The sequence below is a fragment of the Nycticebus coucang genome, chromosome 15 (genome assembly GCF_027406575.1).
Source record: "Nycticebus coucang isolate mNycCou1 chromosome 15, mNycCou1.pri, whole genome shotgun sequence".
NCBI classification, from domain to species: domain Eukaryota; kingdom Metazoa; phylum Chordata; class Mammalia; order Primates; family Lorisidae; genus Nycticebus; species Nycticebus coucang.
The window spans coordinates 67,562,775-67,590,389 of record NC_069794.1 but is presented as its reverse complement, the minus strand read 5'-3'; the positions used below and the strand labels follow the sequence as shown (position 1 = coordinate 67,590,389).

Below are 27,615 nucleotides of genomic sequence, written 5' to 3'. Positions count from 1 at the left end.
TCTGGGTATTTATGAATGTAGTTCTAATAAATGTCTTATATCTATGTACAAAAATATAAAGAAAAGGTTGCCCCCTTTTTCACCAAACCTAAGGTTTATTTAATTTTTCGAAAGCCCAAGGAAAAAAGGTAAATATTTTGCCACTGCTACTCCAAGAATTATCATTATAATTCTTACAACTTGATTTATCAACTTTATTTAATTATATTTGTTAAGTCCCCACCGTGAGGTCATACAATTGCTAAAAGGAACTACTTTGTTCTTGAAGTCATTCTTTTTTTTTTTTTTTTGCAGTTTTTGGCCGGGGCTGGGTTTGAACCTGGGTTTGAACCCGCCACCTCAGCATACAGGGCTGGCGCCCTACCCCTTTGAGCCATAGACGCCACCCTTGAAGTTATTTATTATGACACTGAATTCTCTCTTGGATCAACTACTTTCTAGGCCTGCAGCATCCTCCGATTTTTTGGTATTGTTTTCCTCTTTGCAATGATATGACAGTTTTACTGTTTCTGCAATCCCATAATTGCCCTTTTCTTGGATTCCTTTTTCATTTTGTTAAAGCATATTCTCTAGTTAATTTCATTTCAAAAGGACAGTCAAGAGATAAACTTTGTGAGTCCTCGCATGTCTGAAAATTGTTTTATTTTGCCTTCATGTTTCACAGTATAGGTCAGACAAAGAATTTTAGTCTGTCAGACATCCAGTATTCCTAATGAGAACTGCAATGCTGATCTGAATCTTATTTTCCTGTAAATAACTTACTTTGTCTCTCTAAAAGCTTTTATAATTTTCTAACTACAGAATTCTGAATTTTCACCAATATTCACTACTTTTATTTATCATGCTTACCACTATGGGCCTTTCTCGTATGAAGCCTCCTGGTTTTCAATATATTTAGAAAACTTTTTGCTGTTATTGTTTTATCCTGTTTTCTCTTCTCCATTTTCCTTGGTCTTCCTTATGGAAATAAACAGATATTGAACTGAGGTGCCAAAAGAGCCAAGTAAGGAGCAGTATAACTTAATAGCATAAATAGCTTGTTATATTTTCCTCCTAAGAAGAATCACTTTTCTTATTTATTTATTCAAGTCTGTTACAGAAGCCTGGATTTACCTCAATTTCTGCTCTGCTGATCTCTTTGGCACCATCAGGAAACGCTAGCCCCGTGGCATGGGGCCAGGCATGTAGCTACTACACACAGCACAACTGTGCAAGCATCAGCCTAACCTCTGCATATACCGAGCCTTGGGCTGCTGTGTCTAGAGGGGCAACTTTTTCTAATTGTTTAATACAGAGGAGGTGCATTTTCCTGATTCTGATAAGCTGGTATGGTCTTAGATGGGGGACTGGTTCAGATGTTCCATATTCTCGAAAGGTGGTTCTTAAAGTATATGCCCAGACCAGCAATATCAGCATCACCTAAAAACATGTTAGAAACATGAATTCTTGGATCCTACTCTGGAAACTGTGGGGTTGGACCCAGCAACCTGTGTTTTAACAAACCCTCTGGGTAATTCTGATGCATGCTAAAGTTTGAGGCCAACTGCCAAACAGTATTAGAAAACTCTCTGGATTATTGCCCTACTCTCAGTATCTACTACTTAGAGCATGGAGACTCTCAGACTCCCACTTGAACCAGAGCCCTTTCCTGTGCTACAGTTTTCTCTACTTTATATTATCTAACCATCCACACATCCCTCATTTAGTTTTTATACATAGAAATGAATCAACTCCTCCATTCCTCTCCATTGTTTTATCCACATCACAATCTGAGTACTGGTGGGTTTCATGCTCATGTGTGTGTGTGGTATGTGTGTTTCTTTTCTGTCATCTCTGTAAGGTTTTGGCAAAGAAAGGAGGTAAAAGTTTGTTGTCAGTCTGCTATTTTGAGTCAGAAATATTCACATTTTAAAAACCAGTTGCACAGTTCAAGTTACACAAGTCATATTACTTAACCCTTTTATTGCTGCTAAAAATAACAAGCAAAGGGTTTTTTCATCAAAACAGAGCAAATCTTTGTATAAACAATATAACCTTTGTATAAACAATATAACCTTCCATTTAATTTTCTTTTAAAAGTGATAATTTTCTAACTAATTTTACCAATTATTAATTGCCAGCTAATATTTTAATGGAACATAAAAACTATAGGTCATTTGTTACAATTTTTTATTTTCAAATAAAGAACTTTAATCACACGAATGTAAAATATTCACATTGGGCTAAAATTTAGGCTTTTCAGGGAAAAAGTTTTCTGTAGAGTACTTTATGAACAGAAAAAGTAGTTTATTAAAAGCGAATATTACATAAGACTTAGCACTAAAAAATTAAACCATTTTGTTCACCTGTCATATATGTAATTTTTGCTTATGGCCAAAATAAACTGGTTTCAAAATTATTTGGGGAAAATGGCTATACTTTATGTTGTGGTCTCATCAGACTGCTTCAGATTAAAAAGACTGAAACACATAAAATTCCAAATAATTTTTAGCTACTTAGGATAGGGAAAAAATATGGACATATGTTTTTAAAAATGCAAATGGTGTGCATAAAGGATTATAAAGTTGTTGCTAAAGAAATCATTACAAAGGTTAGGAATATTATTTTTGCATTCTCATGAAAAAAAAATTTTTTTTATTTTTCTTTAAAGACAAAGTTTCACTCTGGTGGCCAGGCTAGAATGCTGTGGCATCAGCCTAGCTCACTGCAACCTCAAACTCCTGGGTTCAAGTGATCCTCCTGACTCAGCTTCCCAAGTAGCTGAGACTATATAAGTGCCCACCAGACTAGTCAGTCTCCATCCCCCTCAGGCCATTTATTCTTCATTGGAACAGAAATGTGGAACAAGACTCTGTTTGAATATGTAAGTTACACTGAATTAGCTTCTGGTCTAAAAGCATATAGTATTAAAAATGTCTAATATTCCTATTAGAAAGATAATTCAAATGATTATGTTTTCAAGAAGAAATCCTGAGTCCATTATTGGATTAGGGAATCCAATGTTCATTTTGCTTATGGTTCATGTATTAGTAAAAGATAAGTCATTTCGCTTCTCCATCTTTCTCATTTCAACATTAAAAAAACTAAACGACGAAAACAATACAAAAGCTAGCATTGCTTAATATGTAAATATAAAAACGGTTAGACAATGAAATCATTTTGAAATACAAAAAGGGTATAATAATAAAAATAACTGCACATTAAAGATGGCAAGGCAGATTTATATTGGTCTAAAGAATTCTTAAAGAATACAATCAAAATCTTAACAAGAAATTCTCTCTTATAAGTTAATGAAGTAAGAAGTACTGAAACTTAGCAAGAGTAACAAAATTGTTTTTTGAAAGGGTAAGAAACAAACCCAGCTGTTTCCTATGGTGCATTTCCTTATCATGTTCTAAATCTAGCTCTTACAGGAAGATACCAAAAACACTTTTGATATTTGGCCATTTCTGACAAAAGTAGAAGATACTTTAATCAATAAAGTAAATTAATAAAGCCATTCATACAAGGGCCACAAATACATATGTTGAAACAGAGTGGGTTGTGACTGTTCAGAGTTTTAAAAACACGCTACAAACATCTGGAAGAGAGAAAAGACAAAAAAATTGTTCTATTTTATATTTAAGGGTAGGTAAATAGCTGCCTTACAGTGGTTCTAAAATTTTACTAAATTCGCTAATAACAGCTTATTATTTTGCTGGAGAAATTTCAGATGCAAAACTAATTAGGATAGGTATCTTGAGAGAAATTTCTCCTCTTTGTTTCCCACCTCCAGAATTCCAGAGCCCTTCCTCACTTTTACAATTAAGATAAATTTACAAACTGAAAATTCTAAGACTATACTCAAGTAATTCCCTGACATTATGACCACACATAATATCCTCTGAGTAAGAGTACACGTGCTTCCATTCTCACAGGTTAAGCACAGAGGATATTTTCTCACTACTCTTCTATAATAGCTGCCTCCTTTCTTGTTTGTACTTACATAGTGAACTAGTTCTGCCCTCAGTGTAATTACTGATATGAGTCATAACTAAAGCAATATAACAAATTCCAACTACAGTGTAACAGCAAACACTGCCCACACTTAACAAGTCTGGAGGTCAGTGATATCTTTTTCCCCTGACCTTCCATTTTGAGAAGGTGATAGGGGAGGGGAGGTGCCTTGAGAAAAAAGTTCTCTGTACTTATAGAAAGCCAGAATAAACAAGTCCAATACTGAGCGATTGTGTTCTCAGTTCTTTGTTCATAAGAAATCACTGTATAGAAGAAAGGGAATGAAGTGGAGGGTTCTAACAATTATGATGTTTCTGATTACTGTTCCCCTAAATGCTCGTTTATTCCTCACAACAACTCTGAAAGGCATTATCATCTCCGCTTTACAGACAAGGAAACCTGAGATGCAGACACAAACCCGAACCAAACCAAAGCAAGTTAAATGGCATCTCTGAAACTTGGGTTTCTTTATCTGTAAAATAGGGATAGCAATGTTTACTCTTCCAGGCTTCTGTGAAGATTAAGTGAGATCTGGTGATGCAAACTCTAGGGTCCTCCTGCTACAGCGCAGTAACATTTCCACAAAGAGAAAGATACAAACACAGATAAAACATGAGAAAAGAGACTACTCCTGACAATGCACATACCAAACAGTAAACGGATACCCACTGAGAGGCAGCACAGAGGTTACCAGTAGTCTCTGGAACCAGACAACCTGAGCTAAAATTCTGGCTCTGCCACCAACTAGTTTTGTTGACGAAAGAAAGTATCTCAGTTACTCTGTGCCTCCGTCTCTTTATCTATAAAATGGTAATGACAGTATCTATTTCATAGAGCTGTGAAAAGTAAATGAGTGAACACATTTAAGCATTTGACAATGCCTATCATAGGACACAGGCAAAAACCCTACCCGTTATTATTTCTACACAGAAATGCCCTACACATAAATCAAGGTCATTTTGATATAAGATATGATGACTGAGAAAGATTCTTTCAGATGGGGAAGGTGCAGTCTTCTGATTTCAAGATTAAGCACCAAAGGAGGCAAGAAAAGCTTCATCTTTCTCTGCTGTACCACAATTAATACAAGGATTTGTTCTATAAAATCTGGATTTAGTCAAAAGGCTGCACTTAAGGACCTACAAGACCATAGATTCCAGACCCCTCGACTCCACTGGATTATTATTTTGTTTTTGACATCTCTGAACTTCTTTAGTCCTTTGTGCCAATTCATGAACAAGAAGAATGGGTAATACATAAAATGGAAGGGGCCAAAATAACAGGCAAGTCACAAAAACTTCTCCACAAGAGAATTCCAGCAATTTCTCATGCATGTCAGAGAGTTTTAAAGATTGGAAAGGGGATAAATGATAGAAAAAAGAAGACTCAGGGTCAAACACAGGGCTCTAGTCCTAGAAGTCACATGAACAAAGGCTGAGACATGAAAAAGATACCATGTTTAAAACCAAACATGGATCTGGATGAAGAACTCACGCCCAGATAAATATTTAATACAGAAGACCTGCATTGACTTGCAACAGTTATCTCAGATTTCTTTAGGCTTTTTGCATGTTGTTCCTTTTTTAACATATAATAAAACCCCACTTAAAATGCTTTATTGATCCTTAACAATTATGAAGAAGAAATAGTTATTATATTAAAATGAACTCAAAGTCTTATGTTTAAGTAATAATCTACTTATATTTCAGTGGATAATCATTCTAATACTAATTTCCTTTATTTTCCCTTCTCTGTCTTTATACAAAATTTTCATTCTTAAAGAGACATCTAAATTTAGGCATACTTACAATCTTAAAGATTGAGAGAAAAAGTAAAACAAAACATCAGTTCCAACAGTTTATAACACTTCATTCACATTCCTCCTTTCAATTTCCCTGAAAACCAATCCAAATAATGTCATCCTCAATTATTATAAATAATGAGAACACTTATATTATCATATCAAAGTCATTTCTAGGAGTTACATGAATTAAATACGTATATATACACACTAGTACTTCCTTTTCAAATATAGTTTGCTCCTTTACTTTGTAAAGTTTTCCTTTAATCTATCTTTCTCAGGAATCAATCAGACCAACAGTCACAGTACACTGCATAAGGAACCAGTCAAAATGTTACTTTTCTCTTTCCTATTACTAATTCACTCGTAGGAAAATGACTTCCCTTGTTATTCAATATTAAAAAATTTATTTTTTTCACTCAGAATAAAATTAACTTACTATTTCTATAGCTCACTTTTATATTACCTAATATGTCTGACTCCATATTATACCAATAATAAAAATAGTGAGATGATTCAACAAAATAATGTGGGGCAATAATAAGAGCATGGAATAAACCAACATGGAATTTCAAATCAAATTAATCTAGGTACAAATGCCAACTGGGTGACCTTAGATAAGTTACTTCAAGAAGTATAATGAAGCAGGTTTTTAAAATAATATAGTAATAATGAATCTCAGAGACATGGTGTTTTCAAAGAAATTATCAAACCTATCAAATTATCAGGAACCTATCAAACTACAGAAAAAGGAGAGAATGCTTAGTATTCAAGCCTGAATGACTAGAAAAGTAATGGAAAAAAAGAGAGATTGAAAGCACAGTTGTATTTAGAATGAAATAAAATAATTCCAGTTTTGAATAGTGAAGTCAAATCTCCTAAATCACTTGAGAAGTTACTATTTAGCTGTGGAAGTTAAGGGGAAAATACTAGGACTACATTGGGTCAGAATGAGAAAGCTTAAAGTCTTAGCCATGTTTTCAGAATCAGGTCTTTAAAAATTAACATGTTTCCACTTGCTACAAAAAAAAAAGTGATTATTTGAAATAACTCATGGGGAGATTTTAAAAATATAATGTTTCATTATAGTAGCATAATTGTACAAATGTAAACAGGACATCATATTGCTTCACTTATCCTTACCCATGCTTTTAAAAGTCTTAAATGTGGCTTAATCATTATCTTGCAATTCATTTGCCTTCCTGGGAAGCAGCTCTGAGTAAAATGTAACTTTTTAAAAAACAATGTCTCACGGTAAATTCTAAAACCTTTGTGCAAAGTGCACAGAGGTTAATGATCCACCATACAAACATACAACAGATATCCTTTTTGGCTCTTTTGGAGCCACAGGCTTTTCTCCCTTTTGTGTTCACTTCCTGTCAAGTTTGACATTTCAAAAGAATACCAAAGAAACTTTAAAATTTGTTTATAAGTCTGTCACTTAAACTTAAAATTTGTTTATAAGTCAAATCAAGACTCTAAACCTATAAGCTACTCATTACAACTGTACTGATGTATAAAATAGCCCTCCATTTAAAATTTGGAAGAATTAAATATAAACATTTAAAATCATTTCTTATATAAAATATTTTTGCCAAATATTTGCATGACTGAAAGAAACATCTTGCTAATGTTTGATCACCAAAGAAAAGTAGTGTGACAGAATCCAATTTAATGAGTCAGCCACATTGGATAACATTTAAAGGAGAATCAACTTTCTTGTGACTTATTAAAGACTAATACAAGGAAATAGCTAATAACTAATACTTCTGTGTTCTCTATGTAGTCAGTACCCCTGAACTATGAAAAATAGTATCATGCAAAAGGTCAGGAAGATAGAAATGATACAGAGATGGATTCCTGAGAATGTCTTTAGATTGGATTTATATATAACTCAGATCTCTGATGAATAGCACATATATGATAATGATAATAATAACAACAGTATCATGTGTATATTGTTTAATACTATAATAATAATAATAATACACCTGTACTGTAATAATAAGTTACAGAAACTATTGTGTTCTTTCTTTAAATTCAAACAAACAGAACACAGAAACTCATATAAAAGTTTAGACAAGAGACAGGAGAAATTTCAAAGAAGAATATTAAAAGTTAACACCTAATGTTGTATCAATGCTAGGCTAATAGAAATATTATGCTTATTGTGATCTTCTAACCAAACCAATAAGAACCTGCCCATTTCAATAATTAATCTACTATGCTGCCTGGTAATAATTGATGCTTTCATTAGAGCATAAGCAACTGTATAAACAATGAGACTAGACCCTACTGTAAAGAACTGCTTATATCATGGGGGTTTATTTACATGCATAGAAGAAAATAGTTCCCAAATTATTAATTTTTTAATATAAATTATCCTTATAGGGAGCCTTGGGGGGCTGTTCATAATTACTGAATGCTGTAAGCGGGGCTGTCCATAACCCAGAGACTGCCTATATTTAAATATTCTTTAAATAATACTTTATCAATCACTTAGCCTTATGTTTAGTTAGTCTATCCGGCCTGATGAAATAATATCGACTAGATTCATTTAAAGAGCTACAAAATTGAACACAAATCAAACAATAGTTTTCAGAGAATGAACAATATAGGCAGTACAAGACAGTGATCCCTGAGAGAGGGAAAACAAATGGTGGGCCCTATTATCACTACTGCTTACCGCCTGGAGTTTCTTGGCCATCATGCATGGAGAAGAAACTGGAATAAAGCCAAGTAGTTCTCCAGCTGAAGAAACAGAGTTGAGAAATCAGAAAAGTCAAGGCAACTAAATTTTAGCAGGACAGACTCTATAAAGGAGAGAGCTTCACAGAAGGAAAGAGCTGCAAAACAAGAACTCCAGAGGTCTGCAGAGAGTTACCTTAGCTGAGCACTAATCATTGCCTGCATGTGAAAAATTACCAAAGCCAGGGAAGGAACCATTGGAAGGCAGAACCAATTCAGGATCTAACACAGGGCCAGTAAGAGGTCTGATTTCCACCAGAAGAACAGAGAAATCTTGTATTAATAATATATGGGACATCAAAGATTGGGTGTGGAGGGCTCATGCCTGTAATCCTAGCACTCTGGGTGGCCAAGGTGGGAGGATCGCTTGACTCAGAAGTTTGAGACCAGCCTAAGGAACACAGTGAGACTCTGTCTCTACCAAAAATAGAAAAAGCTGGGCATGTGGTAGGCACCTGTGGTCCCAGCTACTTGGAAGGATGAGGCAAGAGGATCACTTGAACCCATGAAGTTGAGGTTGCTGTGAGTTAGGCTGACATCATGGCACTCATGATATGTGGGACATCAGATCAGACAGAGTACAGAATAATCAGAGGCTTGAAAGAATCAAATTGTTTCCAAATAATTAAACTATTTTCCAAAACACAGATCAAGAATAGTGAAAGAAATACAAAAATATCCAGTATTGACTAAGGTAAAATTCACGATATTTAGTATTTAATAAAAAATTACCAAGTAGGAAAAATGCAGAGGACTATCAGTCAACAGAAACAGACTTAAAAAGACACCGATGTTAAAAACAGGGATAGTAAAAAGGCTATAATACCTATATTCCGTATGTTCAAGAAGGAAGAGGAGAGCACAAACATATTGAAGAGAAATTATGGGGGGATTATGTAAACAGGACCAAACTGAATTTCTAGAGTTGAAAATTATTGTCTCTAAGATTAAGCACATATTAAATGAAATTAGTAGTACATTAGACACTTCAGAAGAAAAAACTTAATGAACTTGATAACATAGCTATGGAAGGTATCCAAAATGAAATTCAGAAAGAAAATCATTCAAGTTAAAAAAAAAAAAACCACCAGAACATCAAATAGCTGTGGAACAACTTAATGCATACTAATGTATATATGACTGGAATCCCCTAAGGAAGGGGATGGGGTAATCAACAAAAATATTTTAAAAATTAAAAGCCAAAAAAATGTGGCAAATGTGACAAAATCTCTAAGTCTATATATCCACACAGAACTACAAGAAAAAGAAACATAAAGAAAATCACACCAATGCATGACATAATCAAATTGCTTAAAACCAGTAATAAAAAGAAAATCTTATAAACAGCCAGAAAGAAGCGCCTCATTATACACAGAAATACAAACAGAAGGTAGTTTCTTCATCAGAAACAATGCAAGGCAGAGGACAGTGAAACATTTTTAAAGCACTCAAAGAGAGAAAAAAACCTGTCAACAAAGAATTTCAGACTTCTATGCCCAGCAAATCTCTTTTCAAAATAAAGTCAAAATAAAGGTTTTTTTTTTTCCCCCAGACATAGAAAAGCTAAAAGAATTTATCACTAACAGACCTGCACATAAGAAGAAAAGAAGTCCTACAGGCAGAAGGAAAACAGTAACAGATGAGAATCTCGATCTATGCAATGAACAGCACTGGAAATATAAATATCTAGGTAAATAAAAACATTTTTCCTTCTTTATTTGGGCTCCCTACAAAAGATAATTGCAAAAGCAGTATCAATGTATTGTGAGGTTTATAACCTATGTTGGAGTAAAATGTATGACAACAATGGCATAAAGGGGGCTAAGCACAGTGGCTCATGCTGTAACCTCAGGGCTTTGGAGGCCAAGGCAGGAGGATTGCTTGAGGCTAAGAGTTTGGGACCAGTCTGGACAATACAGCAAGATCCCATTTTAATAATCAGTAAGAAGACAGATGGATGTGATGGCATGCACCTATAATCTCAGTTATTGGGTAGCTGAGGGAAGAGGCTGCAGGGAGCTATGATAGTTCCACTGCACTACTGCATTCCAGCCTGAGTGACAGAGCAAGATCCTGTCTCTAAAAGTAATAAAATAATTAATATACTAAAAATAATAGCACAAAGGTTGAGAAAGGGAAAATGAAAGTACACCGCTCTTAGATTCTTACCACATACTCTATGTGAAGTTGTAAAGTGGCATAATACTATTTAAAGGCAGACTATAAAAAGTTAAAGATGCATATTATAAATCATAAAGTGACCAATTACAAAATAAAACAAAATATAGACAGTAAGCCCACAAAGAAGATAAAATACAGGGTGTCCATAAAATTCATGTGTAATTTCTAGAATAAAAAAAATTCAATCCCAAAGAAAGCAGAAAAAGAGGAAAAGGAGACCAAAGAAGAGATAAGATAAATAGAAACTGAATAATAAGAGGGAGAATTAAAACCCAATCTTATCAGATTAAATTACACCTTCTAAACATCCCAATTAAAAGGTAGACATTTTTGGACTGGATAAAAAAAGCAAGATCCAACTATATGCTGTCTATAAGAAAATTACCTGAAGAACAAAGACACATATAAATAAAATAAAGGAATGGGGGAAAATATACCATGTTAATAGCAATGAAAAGAATGCTGAAATGGTTTTCTTTGGCCAAAAGCCAAAATGTGGCAAATGTGACAAAAGCAGTTTTCAGAGCAAAGAATATTACTAGGGATAAAAAGGGTCACTTCATAATGATTAAGGAGTAAATTCATCAAAGGACACTACAATTCTAATTGTGTACCATCTAAATTCCATATGTGAGATGCTGGACTAGGTATTATGAGAGAGGTTTTTGAAAAATGAGACAGGAGTTTTACTTTTCAGGACCTCTCTAGCCCTTTGCTTATCCCCTGCTCATTTCCCTCATGCACTGAAGATATCGTTCCCTAGTTTACTCACATTCCTCCTCTCTGCCACATGTCCTGGGAGACTGTGTCACTACTTGTGCCTCCTGGTTCTTTGAACCCCTAATTTTCAATGACCTTCATCTCCATTTCCATTCAGTCATGTACTTCCAAGATCATTCCTTAGAATACAGCGAACTACCCAGAAATGTTCTGTCTCTGAAATACTAAATTGAAATATCTTATTCTCTCACCCTATCACAACCTCCTACCCTCTCAACCTCTTTGGCACTCCCATTACACCTATTAAATTTCATTAAAAGTTCTGTTTCTCAAAACCTCCACCTTATCAAGTCTCCTATCTTCTCTCTGTAGCTGAAAACTTCAAACCTTAACACACCAATCCCTACATGACCTCAATTTCCTTGCCCCCTACTCATTTTATTGCATCTGCTTAGCCATACTCCAAAAGCCTGGATCAATCTAGCTGCTCATCTTTTCTAATCCTACTCCCTGGATGCTAGGTGATACTGGAAAAAAATAATGGCACCACGGCAACAATTTCAAATGGTGTCCACTGTCGTCAAAATTCTGACTGTACCACTTTGTTCTCTCTAACCCCTCACATATCCATGCTCAGCTCTATGTTCTATTTTTAAGAAGCCATCAAATGAAAACTTCCTCAACTTCCTGCCATGGCGCTCACATACGACCTTATGTGCAATTGCACCTATTCTTTCCATTTTGCCACAACATTTTCCATCCCACATGCTCTTCTGGAAAGTGACCTTGCCGCTCTGCAAATAAGAGATGGTATCTATTTCCCACCCCCTTGAATCTAGGGAGGCCATACATAACTGCTTTGACATCTGAAGACAGCTTCCAGCTATAGTCCTTTTAGAAGCCTTTTGGAAGCCAACTACTATACGACAAATATGAACACCCTAACACTATTAAGCATGTAAGAATAGCTCTCATATGAGAAGGCCAGGAGGATGAGACGCCATGTAGAGGAGAGAAGGGGAGGAACAGAGGTGAGTGTGCACAAAGGAGCAGCAAGGTGTCAGACCTGTGAGTGAAGGAGCATCTTGGAAGTGGATCCTCTAGTTCCAGACACCTGGTGACACCACATGGTCAGAGATGAACCACCAAACTCTCACCAAAACCTCTCCCTGGCCCACAAAATAAAATGTTATTTTAAGTCACTAATTTGTTTTGTTTTGTTTTTTTTAATATAAGTTTATTTTGCAGGGTTTTTTTTTTTTTTTTTGCAATTTCTGGCCGGGGCTGGGTTTGAACCCGCCACCTCCGGCACATGGGGCTGGCGCCCTACCCCTTTGAGCCACAGGCACAACCCACAGGTTTTTTTTTTTTGTTGTTGTTGTTGTTGTTGTTGTTTGGCCAGGGCCGGGTTTGAACCCACCATCTCCAGTATATGGGGCTACCGCCCTACCCCTTTGAGCCACAGGCACCACCCAAGTCACTAATTTGTTATTCAGCAATAGAGAACACTCACAATGGCTCTTCTCCAACAACATTTAATCTTTACTTCTTTCATTTAAAAAAATAATCTTCCTGTGACCTCACATGCCTCAAGCTGTATATTTACTTCTGGTATACCCTTACTTCCTTCACATACAAAACACTATCACTGTCTCTACTTCTTTATCTCTAATTCACATCTCATCCCATCTTACCACTCAACAGTCTTTGACAATGTTACCCATCACTTCCTTTTTGCTAATACTTTTCAGTTCTTACTGACCACTTCTACAATATCTAAAACAGCAAGAACTCATTCAAGATTTTTTTTGATAGTTCAATGTTTTCTTCACATTTTATTTATAGTCCAAACAACGATGGTGTAATGTTAACTAGATTTTAAATGTAAACTAATGATTTGAGGGAAAAACATATAATCTTTACATATATGACATATATCTTTTCGCCTAATTGACTACTGAAGTTCAGCATGGGTTTTGAGGAAAAATACACAGAGTCTCAGAGAGAGGAAGAGCTTTAAAAATGTATTGAAAAAGGTCCCCACCCACTGGCTAATCAAAACAAAGGAACATAACATTATTTAATGGGAAGCTCTACTTTAAAGATAGAAAACCAACTTAACATTCAATTTCCTACTAAGAATTAGTAAAATACATATATTGGAGTTTTAAAGACTTAATTAACTTTTTTTTTTTTTGAGACAGAGTTTCACTTCGTCACCCTCCGCAGAGGGCTGTGGAATCATAACTCACAGCAACCACAAACTCTTGGGCTCATATGATTCTTTTGCCTCAGCCTGCCAAGTAGCTGGAACTACAGGTGCCTACTACAACACCCAGGTGTCTTTAGAGATGGGGTTTCGCTCTTGCTCAAGCTGGTCTCAAATTGGTGAGCTCAGGCAATCCACCCAGCTTGGCCTCCCAGAGTCCTGGGATTACAGGCGTGAGCCACTGCACCCAGCCTTAATTAACATTTTATAAGTTGCTACACTCTATCCCAGGCAACAGAGTGAAACTTTATCTCAAAAATAAATATATGAATAAATGAATATAAAATCCAAAGAGTAAAATAAAAGCTCAAACATTCATAATCATGCAAAGCTTTTCAACTTTAAACATGATAAAAGTTTGTAACCAAACAAAATAAAAATTAGTCATGCAAAGAAGCAGGAAAATAGGGGGGGAAGGATGTAATTTTTAAATACTATATTCTAAATAAAAAGTATCAATAGTGATAAATGAGTAAGAAAGTGGACATCATAGTAAAGGACATCATACTAAATTGTCCTAGAAGGTAGAATGCAGTGATTTTCATAAAACACAAGAAAAATATGTATTATCATGAACAAGGAAATGAATAAAAACATAAGGTGGAAAGAAGAAAACCCACATATAAAGTATATTCTTTAAAAAAGAAGAATAAATACTTGGGTCAGAAACGTAACCAAAGATGTAAAAGAAGATACACTTGAACTAAAAAATCCTGGACAGTTCAGATATAGCTCTGTCCACACACCCCGCACGCCCCCCTCACCCCCCGTCTCTCTCTCTTACTCATTCAAGTTTTTGTAATGCTCTCCTTCTTTCTCTTTAAGACATCACTTCTGATCTCTCCATCCTGCCCCGCCCTTCTCTCTGGCTGTTCTATTTCAATAAGCATTGGTTTTTCTTTTCAGTCCATCCCTTGAATGCTGGAGCTCCAGAATTCTATCTCCAGCTCTCTTTACTTCCACTATATTCTCCCCTTGGGCAATCTTACACATTCTCCAAACTTCAGTTACTCAGTAAACCAAAGATATTGGAGACAGAAAGACCTGGGTTCAAATCTTAACTCTGCCACTGAGCTTGTGTGGTTCAGAGCAAGTTATTATACTCCTCTAAGGATAAACTTCCTCATCTAGGATAATACTACCTCATGGATTGTTATGAGAATTAAATTAGTAAATTATAAGAAGTGCTCACCAAAGTGCCTGATACAAGATAAACTGTCAATAAAGGGTGGCAATTTTTATTGTACGTGTGGGGCAGCTCTCAGGTCCATATTTCTACTCTAGATTTCTTTCTCTAAGTTCCAGACACATAACATCCAACTGCTACTAGACACTTCTATTTGAATGACCTGTACTTACTTCAAACTATCAAATGGAATTTATCTTCCCAAGAAAATTTCATTCAATCCTGTATCTTACTTTAATAAATGACACTACTATCTTAGTTACACAAGCCAGGAATCTGGATGTCACCATAAGTTGACTCCCTTCTTTACTTTATTCACCCTTCTGTAATTAGCTGCTACATCTTATAATATAATACAATGCCAGATACTGTTTTAAGTGCTTTATAAACATTAATTCATCTAACATGAGATATATAACTGAAATAAGAGAAAGTTCAAAAATGACAAGTAATATAGATAATAAACCCTGTAAGACTATAAAGAAGGGAAGAATGACTGCAGAGTAGGATGATTAAGAATTGTAAAGCAAAATTAGACCTTAAATCTGGCCAAGAAAATGACAGAGAAAGCATTTTAAGCCTCAGGCAGAAACAAACATGGCTGTATGGGGGACAGCAAAACACACACCTAAATGGAGAAGGGAATATAGGTAAGGATTCTCAAACACTTTGGACTCATAACCTTTTACAGTCTTAAAATTATTGAAGACCCCCAAATTTGTGTTCATGTGGATTATATCTATCAATATTTACTGTATTAGAATTTAATTAAAATTTAATTTAGTTAAAACTGAGAAATTTTTAAATATCTAATTTATTTTAAACAATAAACCCATTTATGTTAACATAAGTAACATTTTTATTAAAAATAAACATGCTCTTCAAAACAAAATATCTTTCATATCTGGCTTAATAAAAGAAACCTGAATTTTCATATATGCTTCTACATTTATTTTGTTGGAGTATGTTGTTTTGGTTTTGACTAAAATACACAGAGAAAATCTAGCCTCAGGTGGAAGGAGGAAAAGTATTTTAATAGTTTTTTTCAGAAAATTGTGGTTATTCTTTTTTTGACATGATACCAAAACTCAAGTCAGTTTCGTAAAGGTTAGCTACAGTGTAGAATCAGAAACAATGTATTTTAAAACCTTGAGATACATTGGTCTGGAACTTTCCATGAACTTCTTACCCATGCATGAAATACCGGTTTCCTGAATTATGCGATTCTTCTCAATGTTGACAAATCTTTTTATATAATATTTAAAAAATTACATTCATTGAAATACCACTAATTTCATCAGAAAAGTAATTTAAGTTATAGGAAGCTGTCAAGCTTACAGTGGGGAATACGAGCATTCTAAAATTATAACTTTTACTTGAAAACACAATTCTTATCATTGGCAACCTTTACTGTTGGTCATTTTCCTTGAAGTGCCAAGCTCACTTTGTTCATTGTCAAGAAAATGTCTGCCAAATACCCAAGTATGAATAAACATGATCGCTCACCAGTCTTACTAGTAAAAAATGTGTTTCAACAAAAGAGTGGGAGGCTGAGGCAAGAGAATCGCTTAAACCCAGGAGCTGGAGGTTGCTGTGAGCTGTGTGAGGCCACGGCACTCTACCAATGGCCATAGAGTGAGACTCTGTCTCTATTAAAAAAAAAAAAAAAAAAAAAAAGAGTGACTAGCTCAGTTCACAACTCACTCAATAAATTTAAGTACTTTTCCTCAAGACAACCATCATACTTTGGCATGTAAGTTTATACATACTTCAATTTTATCACACTGAATATTAATAAAAATACATATACTCAAAAGTGAAGATTTAATAAAAATTAATATATTTCACTGCTTCATCAAGGATACCTTTTTTTTTTTTTTTTTTTTTGTAGTTTTTGGCCAGGGCCGGGTTTGAACCTGCCACCCCCGTATATGGGGCCTGCGCCCTACTCCTTGAGCCACAGGCACCACCCCATCAAGGATATTCTTAAAAGAACTGACACATTTTGTTTTGTTTTTTACTTATTTATTTACTTTTTGAGAGAAGGTCTCTGTTGTCTGTGTTAGAAGGCAGTGGTATCATCATAGCTCATTGGAACCTCAAACTCCTAGGCATAAGCGATTCTCATACCCCAGCCTCCTGAATAGCAAGGACTACAGGTGTACACCATTGTGCCCAATTAATTTACTTGTATTTTGTAGAAATGGGGTCTCAGACCGGTTTCATTTTGTTTTTTTTTTTAAACTAGTGGCGTGTAGTGGTGAGGAGTACAATGACTACTAGCCAGTTTAGTGCCACTGCCTGAATTTGTGCAAGGATGCCAACAGCTTTACATCATCAGTTTAAATGTCAGTACACTGAAAAAGGCAAATAATAACAGTAATATGAAAATAATTTTTACTACTAATAGAAAACCAGGAGATGAACAAATACATGCCCACACAAGAGAAAAACACAAACTCAAGTGAGGGGAGAGGAAGGAAAAGCGGGCAGGATGGAGGGGGACTGGCGTGCTCTTCTGTAACAGGCACAACATTAAGGGCATATGGCACACCTTCCAGGTGACTAGCGCAACCACAACTTAGACTCTACCTAACAAACACAAACAATGTAACCTAATCATCTGTACCCTCATAGTAATCTGAAATTAAAAAAAAAGAAATAATTTTTACCTTGTAAATTCCCTAAAGTAGTTTCAGGGAATCATGGTCTATACTTTGAACTGCTGACATAAGAAAAAAGGAAGGGGCGGCACCTGTGACTCAAAGGGGTAGGGTGCTGGTCCCATATGCCGGAGATGGTGGGTTCAAACCCAGCCCCAGCTAAAACCCACAAATAAATAAATAAAAATTAAAAAGAAGGGTGCATAGGAAAAAGGAGGAAGCCTGGGCAATATTGTAAGTCTCCATCTTTATAAAAAATTTAAAACTGAGCCTCGTGCTGTGGCTAATTTAGTCCCAGCTATTCAGGTGGCTGAGGTAGGAAGATCACTTGAGCCCAAGAGTTTATGGGGCTGCAATGAGCTATGATCACACCATTGCATTCGGGTTTGGGCAACAAAGTGAGACTCTGTCTCAAAAAACAGGAAAATAAAAATGGCGGTAACAAAGTTTCTTTAAAAAAGCCTTTGAAGCATCAAATACAGTCACGCAACACATAAAAACTTTTGGTCAATGATGGAAGGCATTATCTGATGATGGGCCCAAGAGATTATTATACCGTATTTTTCTGTCCTTTTTCTACCTTTAGGTTACATTTAGATACACAAATGCTTACTGTTGTGTAACAACTGCCTGTGGTATTCAGTTCAGTAACATGTTGCACAGGTCTGTGGCCTAGGAGTGATAAGCTGCAAACATTGCACCATACACCCTACACGTGTAAGAAGGGTATACCATTTATGTCTGTGTAAGTACACTCCATGATGTTCACAGAGCGAAGAAATCAACTAATGATGTCTCTTTCAGAACATATCCCCAAGGTTAAAGGACTTGTGACTGTAGTTGACTTAAAACTCCCCCCATTCTAAAAGCATGCACTAATTCCTTTGACCATCTTTGTATGCTGTGTAATTTTAGAATTGTATTCTTGACGTCATAAATGTTAATTGTTAATGTTCTGAATTATTTTTCTCAAATGCGCACTGGTTTCTTTTTGTCTGTTTTAGAAGCTAGTTATCTTGCTAAACTTAAACTATACACTGTTCATTGGGCAGCAAGTCATCTCAATGCATATCTTCTACCTCTCGTTTGGCTGCTTTGAGTCTGTCACACAGGAATGATTCAGGTTTTAGTCAAGAGATGTGGGAAGACAGAATTTGGGCACCCTTTCTTGGCTCTTTCCCTTGTAGGATTCTTCTACTCTCTTCAGTGGCAAGGTCTCTCCAGTTTCAGTTTCATTTTAGATTCTACTTTCCCTGACCAGAGAGCCCACAGTTTTCCCATCGGCACCCCGGCAGCCAGGCCCCCAACGGTCCTTCCCCACACCTACTGCACTTAGCGCCAGACTACAAGCCTTCTCCTTCTCCACTACAGTTCCTCTGTTCTTCCTGTCCAGGATTTCACACAGTTGCCTTTTACATTCTGTATGGGTAGGATAGTGGTCTTTTTTGCAGTGAGTTATATGGTAGTCTTCTATCATCATAAGATGATCATAAGCCCCACTGAAGGTTTTTGTCTGAGGAATCAGTATGATGAGATCTGTATTATGATAAGATTTCTCTGATGTTGAGAAAGAAATGGTTTCAAGGTAGCAGATGGAAAATCAACAGGAAGAGTCCCAGAAAAAGAGACCATTTAGAGAATAAAGCATCTGATGTACCTTGGTTTATAATGATTTCTTGAAAAACACTCATTACTTTTGAAAATACTGAAACTAAGGTATCAAAATCCAATCTCATCATTCACTGGCATTACGAATTCCCAAGTACCCAGAAGTCATTTAATCTAACCCTTAATTACAGTGCATTCTAAATCACCTCTAACCTCCCAAATCTCCAGAGAGTAAGATTTCACTAGGATTTTCAGTAGATTGTTCCAGCATCTTCCTTACATTAATATATTGCCTGTTAATTTTTCTGGGATGAAAAGAAACAGAATATGCTTTTTCCTTCTTGGTTTATTATTTCCTAAGATTGTCAAAGACGAACCTATTTCCCTAGGTAATCATTAAAAATACAATGATGTCCTTTTTTTTTCATTAAATTATTTGGGGGAAGTAAGCAGTACCTATTTCTCTCAATCAACTATGTGAGTATGTTCTCACCAATCAACAGTTTTAATGAAAATGTTTTCTTGTGAAAGAAAATCAAAAGACTACTAAAGCTTGCTCTGGGTGTTGGTTATATAGATGTTTTCAATTTGTAGAAAATTCATGGAACAGTCTCTTAAAATGTATGCTTTTCTGTATATATGTTATACTAAGCTTAAAAAAAGTCATGTCTGTGAAAGCTCAAATACATCTATGCCATGTCCCTTCTCTATAACAACAATTATTCTTATAGGAAAAATACAGTATTCTTCTTAGGTGGTATGACTTACTTTCACAAAGTTGTTCACTACCACTCTAGTTTTTTCATGATTAAAATAGTAATATAAAATTCAAACATTAAAAATACATGACCAAATGACTTGGCGCCTATGGCTCAATGGCTAGGGCGCCAGCCATATGCACTAGAGCTGACGAATTCGAATCCAGCCCGGGCTTGCTAAACAATAATGACAACTACAACCAAAAAATAGCCGGGCATTGTGCAGGTGCCTGTAGTACCAGCTACTTGTGAAGCTGAGGCAAGAGAATTGCTTAAACCCAAGAGTTGGAGGTTGCTATGAGCTGTGATGCCACGGCACTCTACCAAGCGTGACATAGTGAGACTCTGTTTATTAAAAAAAAAAAAAAAAAAGGGTGGTGCCTGTGGCTCAAGGAGTAGGGTGCCAGCCCCATATGCCAAGGGTGGCGGGTTCGAGCCCAGCCCAGCCAAAATTGCAACCAAAAAAAAAAACCCAAAAAACAAATAAAAGTCCTCTATAGTCTCATTTGCCAGAGATATCTATTTAGAATTTCCACTCAGAGGATTATGACTTCTGCATCACCCTATCATAAGTAAGTTATACTGTTTTCCAAACTTTAGGCTCCCTAAATTTTCTCCAAAGATTCTAAAAAAAATATATATATATATTTAAACTATATATATATAGTTTAGAAGCCATGAATGCCAATAACTAGCTAAGAGGCTTGAGTACAAGCAAATCTTTTTTTTACCAGTAAATTTCTATTACTTCCTTTGAAATTTTCAGAGCCTTTGTCTTTTCTGCAACCTCACAATGTCTACCCAATGCAAGGTACACAGGAAATGCTCAATACGTATGTGATAATGGAAGTAAAATTAATTCTCTAAAAGAAACAAGAATAGTCACCTGCAGATGATTGATTGCAATTTCTGGGAGGAGAGGAAACAAACTTCTGAAAAGTAATCTACATGCCTACTTTATTTATTTATCTAATCATTTATTTTCACTACTTTCATTTAATTATCTAATAATTTATTTTTGCTACTATCATTTAATCCCCCAGATTCAGAAAATTTTCTTCTATCTATTCCTTTTTTTAATCAAGTAGAAGTTTGTTTTATACATAGTTTCCAAATTCAATGTAATGTCTTTCTATCAACATCTCATACTTCTCTATCCACTCAGTCTACATGGCAATATCAGAAAACTCTAAGAAATAAATTATACCTTATCCATTAAATATTTAAAACATCAAGAAGTTAAACCTAGGGTTACATGAGAAAATTAGGATTCTAATATAACTGACATCTAAATTTTCTTTATTACCATTTCTATACATTGATAAAATTAAAAGGTATCTGCATAGTATACAACACAGTTTCAAAAGAAACCAGCTATTAACCTACAAATCTGATGATTCATGAAGTATTATCTAACCACGCAGATTTAAAGAGCATAAAAAAACTTCAAATAAATATTTCACTATTACATAGCAAATGCCACCTTATTAAAACAAAAGCTTTATCAATAGCTTGCATGTTATAAATAGAACCTAGAGAATATGATTTATGCCCCTATAATGCTTGAAACATAATAGAACAAAAGTGTAGATTTTTGTATTCTTTTTAATAATGGGACAAAATAAATCCTACTAAATTTAACATCTAAATAGCATTATCTCAAAATGTTTATTTTGTTGAAATTTAAGAGCAGATTATTTACATTTTCAAATAGAATACCTGCATTTTAAATAAATTACCTAAATGCTTTAAAGAATTCTTTGTTTAAAATGCTATGTTTTAAGGAAAGCTATTTCTAAATAAATCACTATGTTGTATTAGATCAGTGGTTCTCAATCTTCCTAATGCCGCGATATATTTTCATTGTTACAAAGGGGTCGCGACCCACAGGTTGAGAACCACTGGATTAGATGGTCTGGAGAGTTCAAATTAAACTCCATTCTAATATTCTACTTGATCCTTGGACTACATACTGAAATAACATTATTCCTTTTAAAGTGCCATGTTTTAAGTAAAGCTATTTCTAAATAAATGACTGTGTTGTATTTGATGGTTTGGAGAGCTCAAATAAAACTCCATTCTAATATTCTACTTGATGCTTGGAATACACACTGAAATAACATTATTCATTAAATTGCATATCTGCTCTTGAGGTAGATGTTAAGAAATACCTCTCACTAACAGATACTTTGTTAGCCATATGCACATGAGTATCTTTAATCATGTTATCTAGTTACTTACTGAGAGCCATGCAAGGGATTCCATGATTCGATGTTCACATCGTTCTAAATGTTTTATCATTTCTCTTGTCAAGTTGGCTTCTGCTTTGATAAAACTTTCAATCACTTTGTAAAAATCAAAGGCTTTTAAATTAAGTACATTCAGAATCCATGGGAAGGACAAATCTGTTCCAGAATCAAGATTCTGAGATGTACTTCCTAAAAATGAAAGAAAAAATGTAACTTAGGTATGAAATGTTAAAACTGCAACTAGGTAGGTATTTTTATTTGGAAGCTTTGTCAAACAAATAATTAAAGCAGCAGAAAGGTTAAACAGTTTTTATTTACAGCAGAATTTTTTATTCTGGAGTCTGCAGACTCATAGGAAGCACGCTTCCAAATTTTGAGTGTATGTGCATGTATATTTTTCCCTAGAGAAAGGTCTCATGGCTTATATCAAATTTTCAAAAGTTTGAATATCTTAAACTTGTATTAGGGACAGGCTTACTATCTTACCAGCAATTCATCAGCATATCCATTTTAATTCTCCTTAATTCTTGGTGAGAAGAGGGAAGGATTCTTCAAGATACTGCTAATTTCATTGGTTAGAAAATGGTACCTATTTAAAATGTGCATTTCTTGAATATTAATGAGGATTCAGTTTTCCTTATTTGTTTACTAATTTAAGTTCCTCTTTTATTAATTGTGTATTTATTTGTATCCCTAGATAAATGTTCCTCTTATGTTTCTACAAATAAAACTTTTCTTTAACATTTTGCAACATTACTTATAAAATAATACATACTTAAAATTATTAAAAACACTGTTATTGGCCTTTGTTCTGTTCATCTGGTGGATTCTAGCTCCAATCTTTGGTTTCACAACCACAGAGCCTACCTACAGCAGTGCTTCCCTATCAGTACAGGCCGCTCTTTAGTATTCCTTTGGCACTTGACAATCTAAATAGGTACAATCCAATTTTCTTGGATTCAGTATTCTCAGAACAGGAGCCTAGTGAAATACTATCCTCAAGATGACCTCAAATAATTCAGATAATAAGCCACTTAAATGGCTTATGATGACCAATGACATTCTTCAGCATATTAGTGATCTAAAATACCCATTTCTTCTCCTTAACACCACACTATCCCCCACCCCTGAAAAAAAAACACACCACACCTTGGGTTTATTTTTTGACTTTAAATTGATCTAAAATGTTTATTTACTAAAATTTAACTTACTGCTATATGTAGCCATTACAACCTCAAGAGCACACGCCAGTAAAGACATATGAAAGATGTTGTCATTCAGCAGTTTGCTAAAAAGAAAAAAAATAATGATCACAAAATATTTACTCTTATAAAAAGAAAAAAATTGTTTTAATAAAATTAAAAAATTTACCTAAAATTTTGAATGGATAATCGTTCTTCTTCCTAAAATAGATAATTTTTTTAAAAGTTTAACTGAAACTGTATTTGTAACAGCATTAAATTTTTTTCTATTATATTATTTTTAACTTACTGATTTAAGCATAGATTCCATTACTCGGTAATACAATCGGACTCCAAGTTTATATCGCTACAAACAAAAAAGAAAAAGAAAAATAAGATCCTTTTACTCTACAAAATCACAATTACTAATTTTTTTTACAATTACTAATTTTTTAAAAAGTCTTTTCTTCTTCTTTTTTTTTTTTTTGTAGAGACAGAGTCTCACTTTACCACCCTCGGTAGAGTGCCATGACATCACAGGACTCACAGCAACCTCCAGCTCTTGGGTTTCCGCAATTCTCCTGCCTCAGCCTCCCAAGCAGCTGGGACTACAGGCACCTGCCACAACGCTTGGCTATTTTTATGTTGCAGTTCAGCCGGAGCTGGGTTTGAACCTGCCACCGTTGGTATATGGGGCTGGTATATAGCCGTACTCACTGAGCCACAGGTGCCACCCTTATAACACACTTCTGACCTTTATTAGAAATATGGTTACCAATGATCAGAAAAGATAGCTTGTCTACAACTCAAGACTTAAGCATAAAATGATGATTAACATCCCTAAGCATCCCAAGCTACATTCAGTACCTTGGCTTTCCTTCACTCCATTTCAATCTACATCGTTCATACTAAGGACAGGTTATATGCCTAGTACTATTTTTAGCACTTTACATATCTATTATAATACTTCGGTGACCCAGAATATGTATTTTCAAGATGGTATGTAGGAAAAAGAGAACAGATTCTGTCCACAAAATTCAGTAAAACTGACACAGGCAAAAATCAAACCAAACTGACCTTATCAGTAAAAAGTCTTAAATAACGTCCCCATCAGTTGGAAGAATAACCAAACTTTAGATATACACGCAAACCATATTCCTTCATTCCAAATCAAAAGCACAAATCTCAAACCACAAACCCCATGTGCCACATAATAATGTTTTGCTCAAAGACAGGCCTTATATACAATAGTGAACCCATAAGATTTCCATAAGATTGTAACAAAACGAAAAATTTCCTATCATGTATTATGATGTTACAGCACAACGGGTTACTCATACTTCTATGGTGGTGCTGGTATAAACAAACCTACTGTGTTCCTAAGTTGTATAAAAGTTTAGCACATACAATTATGCACAGTACATAATTCTTTTTTTTTTTTTTTTTTATTGTTGGGGATTCATTGAGGGTACAATAAGCCAGGTTACACTGATTGCAATTGTTAGGTAAAGTCCCTCTTGCAATCATGTCTTGCCCCCATAAAGTGTGACACACACCAAGGCCCCACCCACCTCCCTCCTTCCCTCTTTCTGTTTCCCCCCCATAACCATAATTGTCATTAATTGTCCTCATATCAAAATTGAGTACATAGGATTCATGCTTCTTCATTCTTGTGATGCTTTACTAAGAATAATGTCTTCCACATCCATCCAGGTTAATATGAAGGATGTAAAGTCTCCATTTTTTTTAATGGCTGAATAGTATTCCATGGTATACATATACCACAGCTTGTTAATCCATTCCTGGGTTGGTGGGCATTTAGGCTGTTTCCACATTTTGGCGATTGTAAATTGAGCTGCAATAAACAGTCTAGTACAAGTGTCCTTATGATAAAAGGATTTCTTTCCTTCTGGGTAGATGCCCAGTAATGGGATTGCAGGATCAAATGGGAGGTCTAGCTTGAGTGCTTTGAGGTTTCTCCATACTTCCTTCCAGAAAGGTTGTACTAGTTTGCAGTCCCACCAGCAGTGTAAAAGTGTTCCCTTCTCTCCACATCCACGCCAGCATCTGCAGTTTTGAGATTTTGTGATGTGGGCCATTCTCACTGGGATTAGATGATATCTCAGGGTTGTTTTGATTTGCATTTCTCTAATATACAGAGATGATGAACATTTTTTCATGGGTTTGTTAGCCATTCGTCTGTCGTCTTTAGAGAAAGTTCTATTCATATCTCTTGCCCATTGATATACGGGATGGTTGGCTTTTTTCATGTGGATGAATTTGAGTTCTCTATAGATCCTAGTTATCAAGCTTTTGTCTGATTGAAAATATGCAAATATCCTTTCCCATTGTGTAGGTTGTCTCTTTGCTTTGGTTATTGTCTCCTTAGCTGTACAGAAGCTTTTCAGTTTAATGAAGTCCCATTTGTTTATTTTTGTTGTTGTTGCAATTGCCATGGCAGTCTTCTTCATGAAGTCTTTCCCCAGGCCAATATCTTCCAGTGTTTTTCCTATGCTTTCTTGGAGGATTTTTATTGTTTCATGCCTTAAATTTAAGTCCTTTATCCATCTTGAATCAATTTTTGTGAGTGGGGAAAGGTGTGGGTCCAGTTTCAGTCTTTTACACGTAGACATCCAGTTCTCCCAACACCATTTATTGAATAGGGAGTCTTTCCCCCAAGGTATGTTCTTGTTTATCAAAGATTAGGTGGTTGTAAAATGTTAGTTTCATTTCTTGGTTTTCAATTCGATTCCAAGTGTCTATGTCTCTGTTTTTGTGCCAGTACCATGCTGTCTTGACCACTATGGCTTTGCAGTACAGACTAAAATCTGGTATGCTGATGCCCCCAGCTTTATTTTTGTTACAGAGAACTGCCTTAGCTATACGGGGTTTTTTCCGGTTCCATACAAAACGCAGAATCATTTTTTCCAAATCTTGAAAGTAGGATGTTGGTATTTTGATAGGAATGGCATTGAATAGGTAGATTGCTTTGGGAAGTATAGACATTTTAACAATGTTGATTCTTCCCATCCATGAGCATGGTGTGTTCTTCCATTTGTTAATATCCTCTGCTATTTCCTTTCTGAGGATTTCATAGTTTTCTTTATAGAGGTCCTTCACCTCCTTCATTAGGTATATTCCTAGGTATTTCATTTTCTTTGAGACTATGGTGAAGGGAGTTGTGTCCTTAATTAGCTTATCTTGACTGTTATTAGTGTACACAAAGGCTACTGACTTGTGGACATTGATTTTATATCCTAAAACATTACTGTATTTTTTGATGACTTCTAGGAGTCTTGTGGTTGAGTCTTTGGGGTTCTCTAAGTATAAGATCATGTCGTCAGCAAAGAGGGAGAGTTTGACCTCCTCTGCTCCCATTTGGATTCCCTTTATTTCCTTGTCTTGCCTAATTGTATTGGCTAGAACTTCCAGCACTACGTTGAATAGTAAAGGTGACAGAGGACAACCTTGTCTGGTTCCAGTTCTAAGAGGAAAAGCTTTGAGGTTTAGTCCACTCAGTAAAATATTGGCTGTGGGTTTGTCATAGATAGCTTCAATCAGTTTTAGAAATGTGCCACCTATGCCTATACTCTTCAGTGTTCTAATTAAAAAAGGATGCTGGATTTTATCAAATGCTTTTTCTGCATCTATTGAGAGGATCATGTGATCTTTATTTTTGCCTCTGTTAATATGGTGGATAACGTTTATAGACTTGCGTATGTTAAACCAGCCTTGCATCCCTGGGATGAGTACATAATTCTTGATAATGATAATAAATAACTATGCTACTGGTTTGTGTATTTACTATAACGTATACTTTAATCATTATTTTAAACTTTATTCTTTCTACCTATTAAAAAAAAAGTTAACTTTTAACAGCCTCAGGCAGGTCCTTTAACAGGCCTTCCAGAAGAAGGTATCATTATCATTCTGTGCATGCGATTGCCCCTGTACACATAGTGGGACAAGATGCAGAGGTGGAAGATAGTGATATTGATAATCCTGACTTTGCATGGATCTAGGCTAGTGTGTCTCTCACTTAGTTTTTAGCAAAAACATTTAAAAAGTAAAATTTAAAACATTTTAAAAATAGAAAAAGAGAATAGAAAAAATAGAAAATAGATAATATTTTTATCCATGTGAACAATATGTTTACATTTCAAGCTAAGTGTCATTGCAGAAGAGTCAAAAAGTTAAAGTTTTTAAAACATATATGGTAAAATAGTTATAGTAAACTAAGGTAAATTTATTATTG

At 35.2% G+C, this 27,615-nt stretch overlaps 1 protein-coding gene across 6 annotated transcripts in view; it reads right to left on the bottom strand.

The window, feature by feature from the left end:
- The window catches only part of RB1 (RB transcriptional corepressor 1), a 181,117-nt gene that overhangs the window by 71,185 nt on the left and 82,317 nt on the right, over window positions 1–27,615 (bottom strand). For 5 of the 6 annotated variants that reach the window (XM_053563125.1, XM_053563121.1, XM_053563119.1 and 2 more), the window contains 4 exons: window positions 23,671–23,727; window positions 23,551–23,582; window positions 23,391–23,467; window positions 22,172–22,368 (listed from right to left, as the gene is read on the bottom strand). In XM_053563125.1, coding sequence (XP_053419100.1) covers window positions 22,172–22,368; window positions 23,391–23,467; window positions 23,551–23,582; window positions 23,671–23,727 — 363 coding nt within the window. Of the gene's footprint in view, window positions 1–8,483; window positions 8,539–22,171; window positions 22,369–23,390; window positions 23,468–23,550; window positions 23,583–23,670; window positions 23,728–27,615 lie in introns of those variants that run through there. The other variant, XM_053563124.1, reaches the window with a different exon arrangement.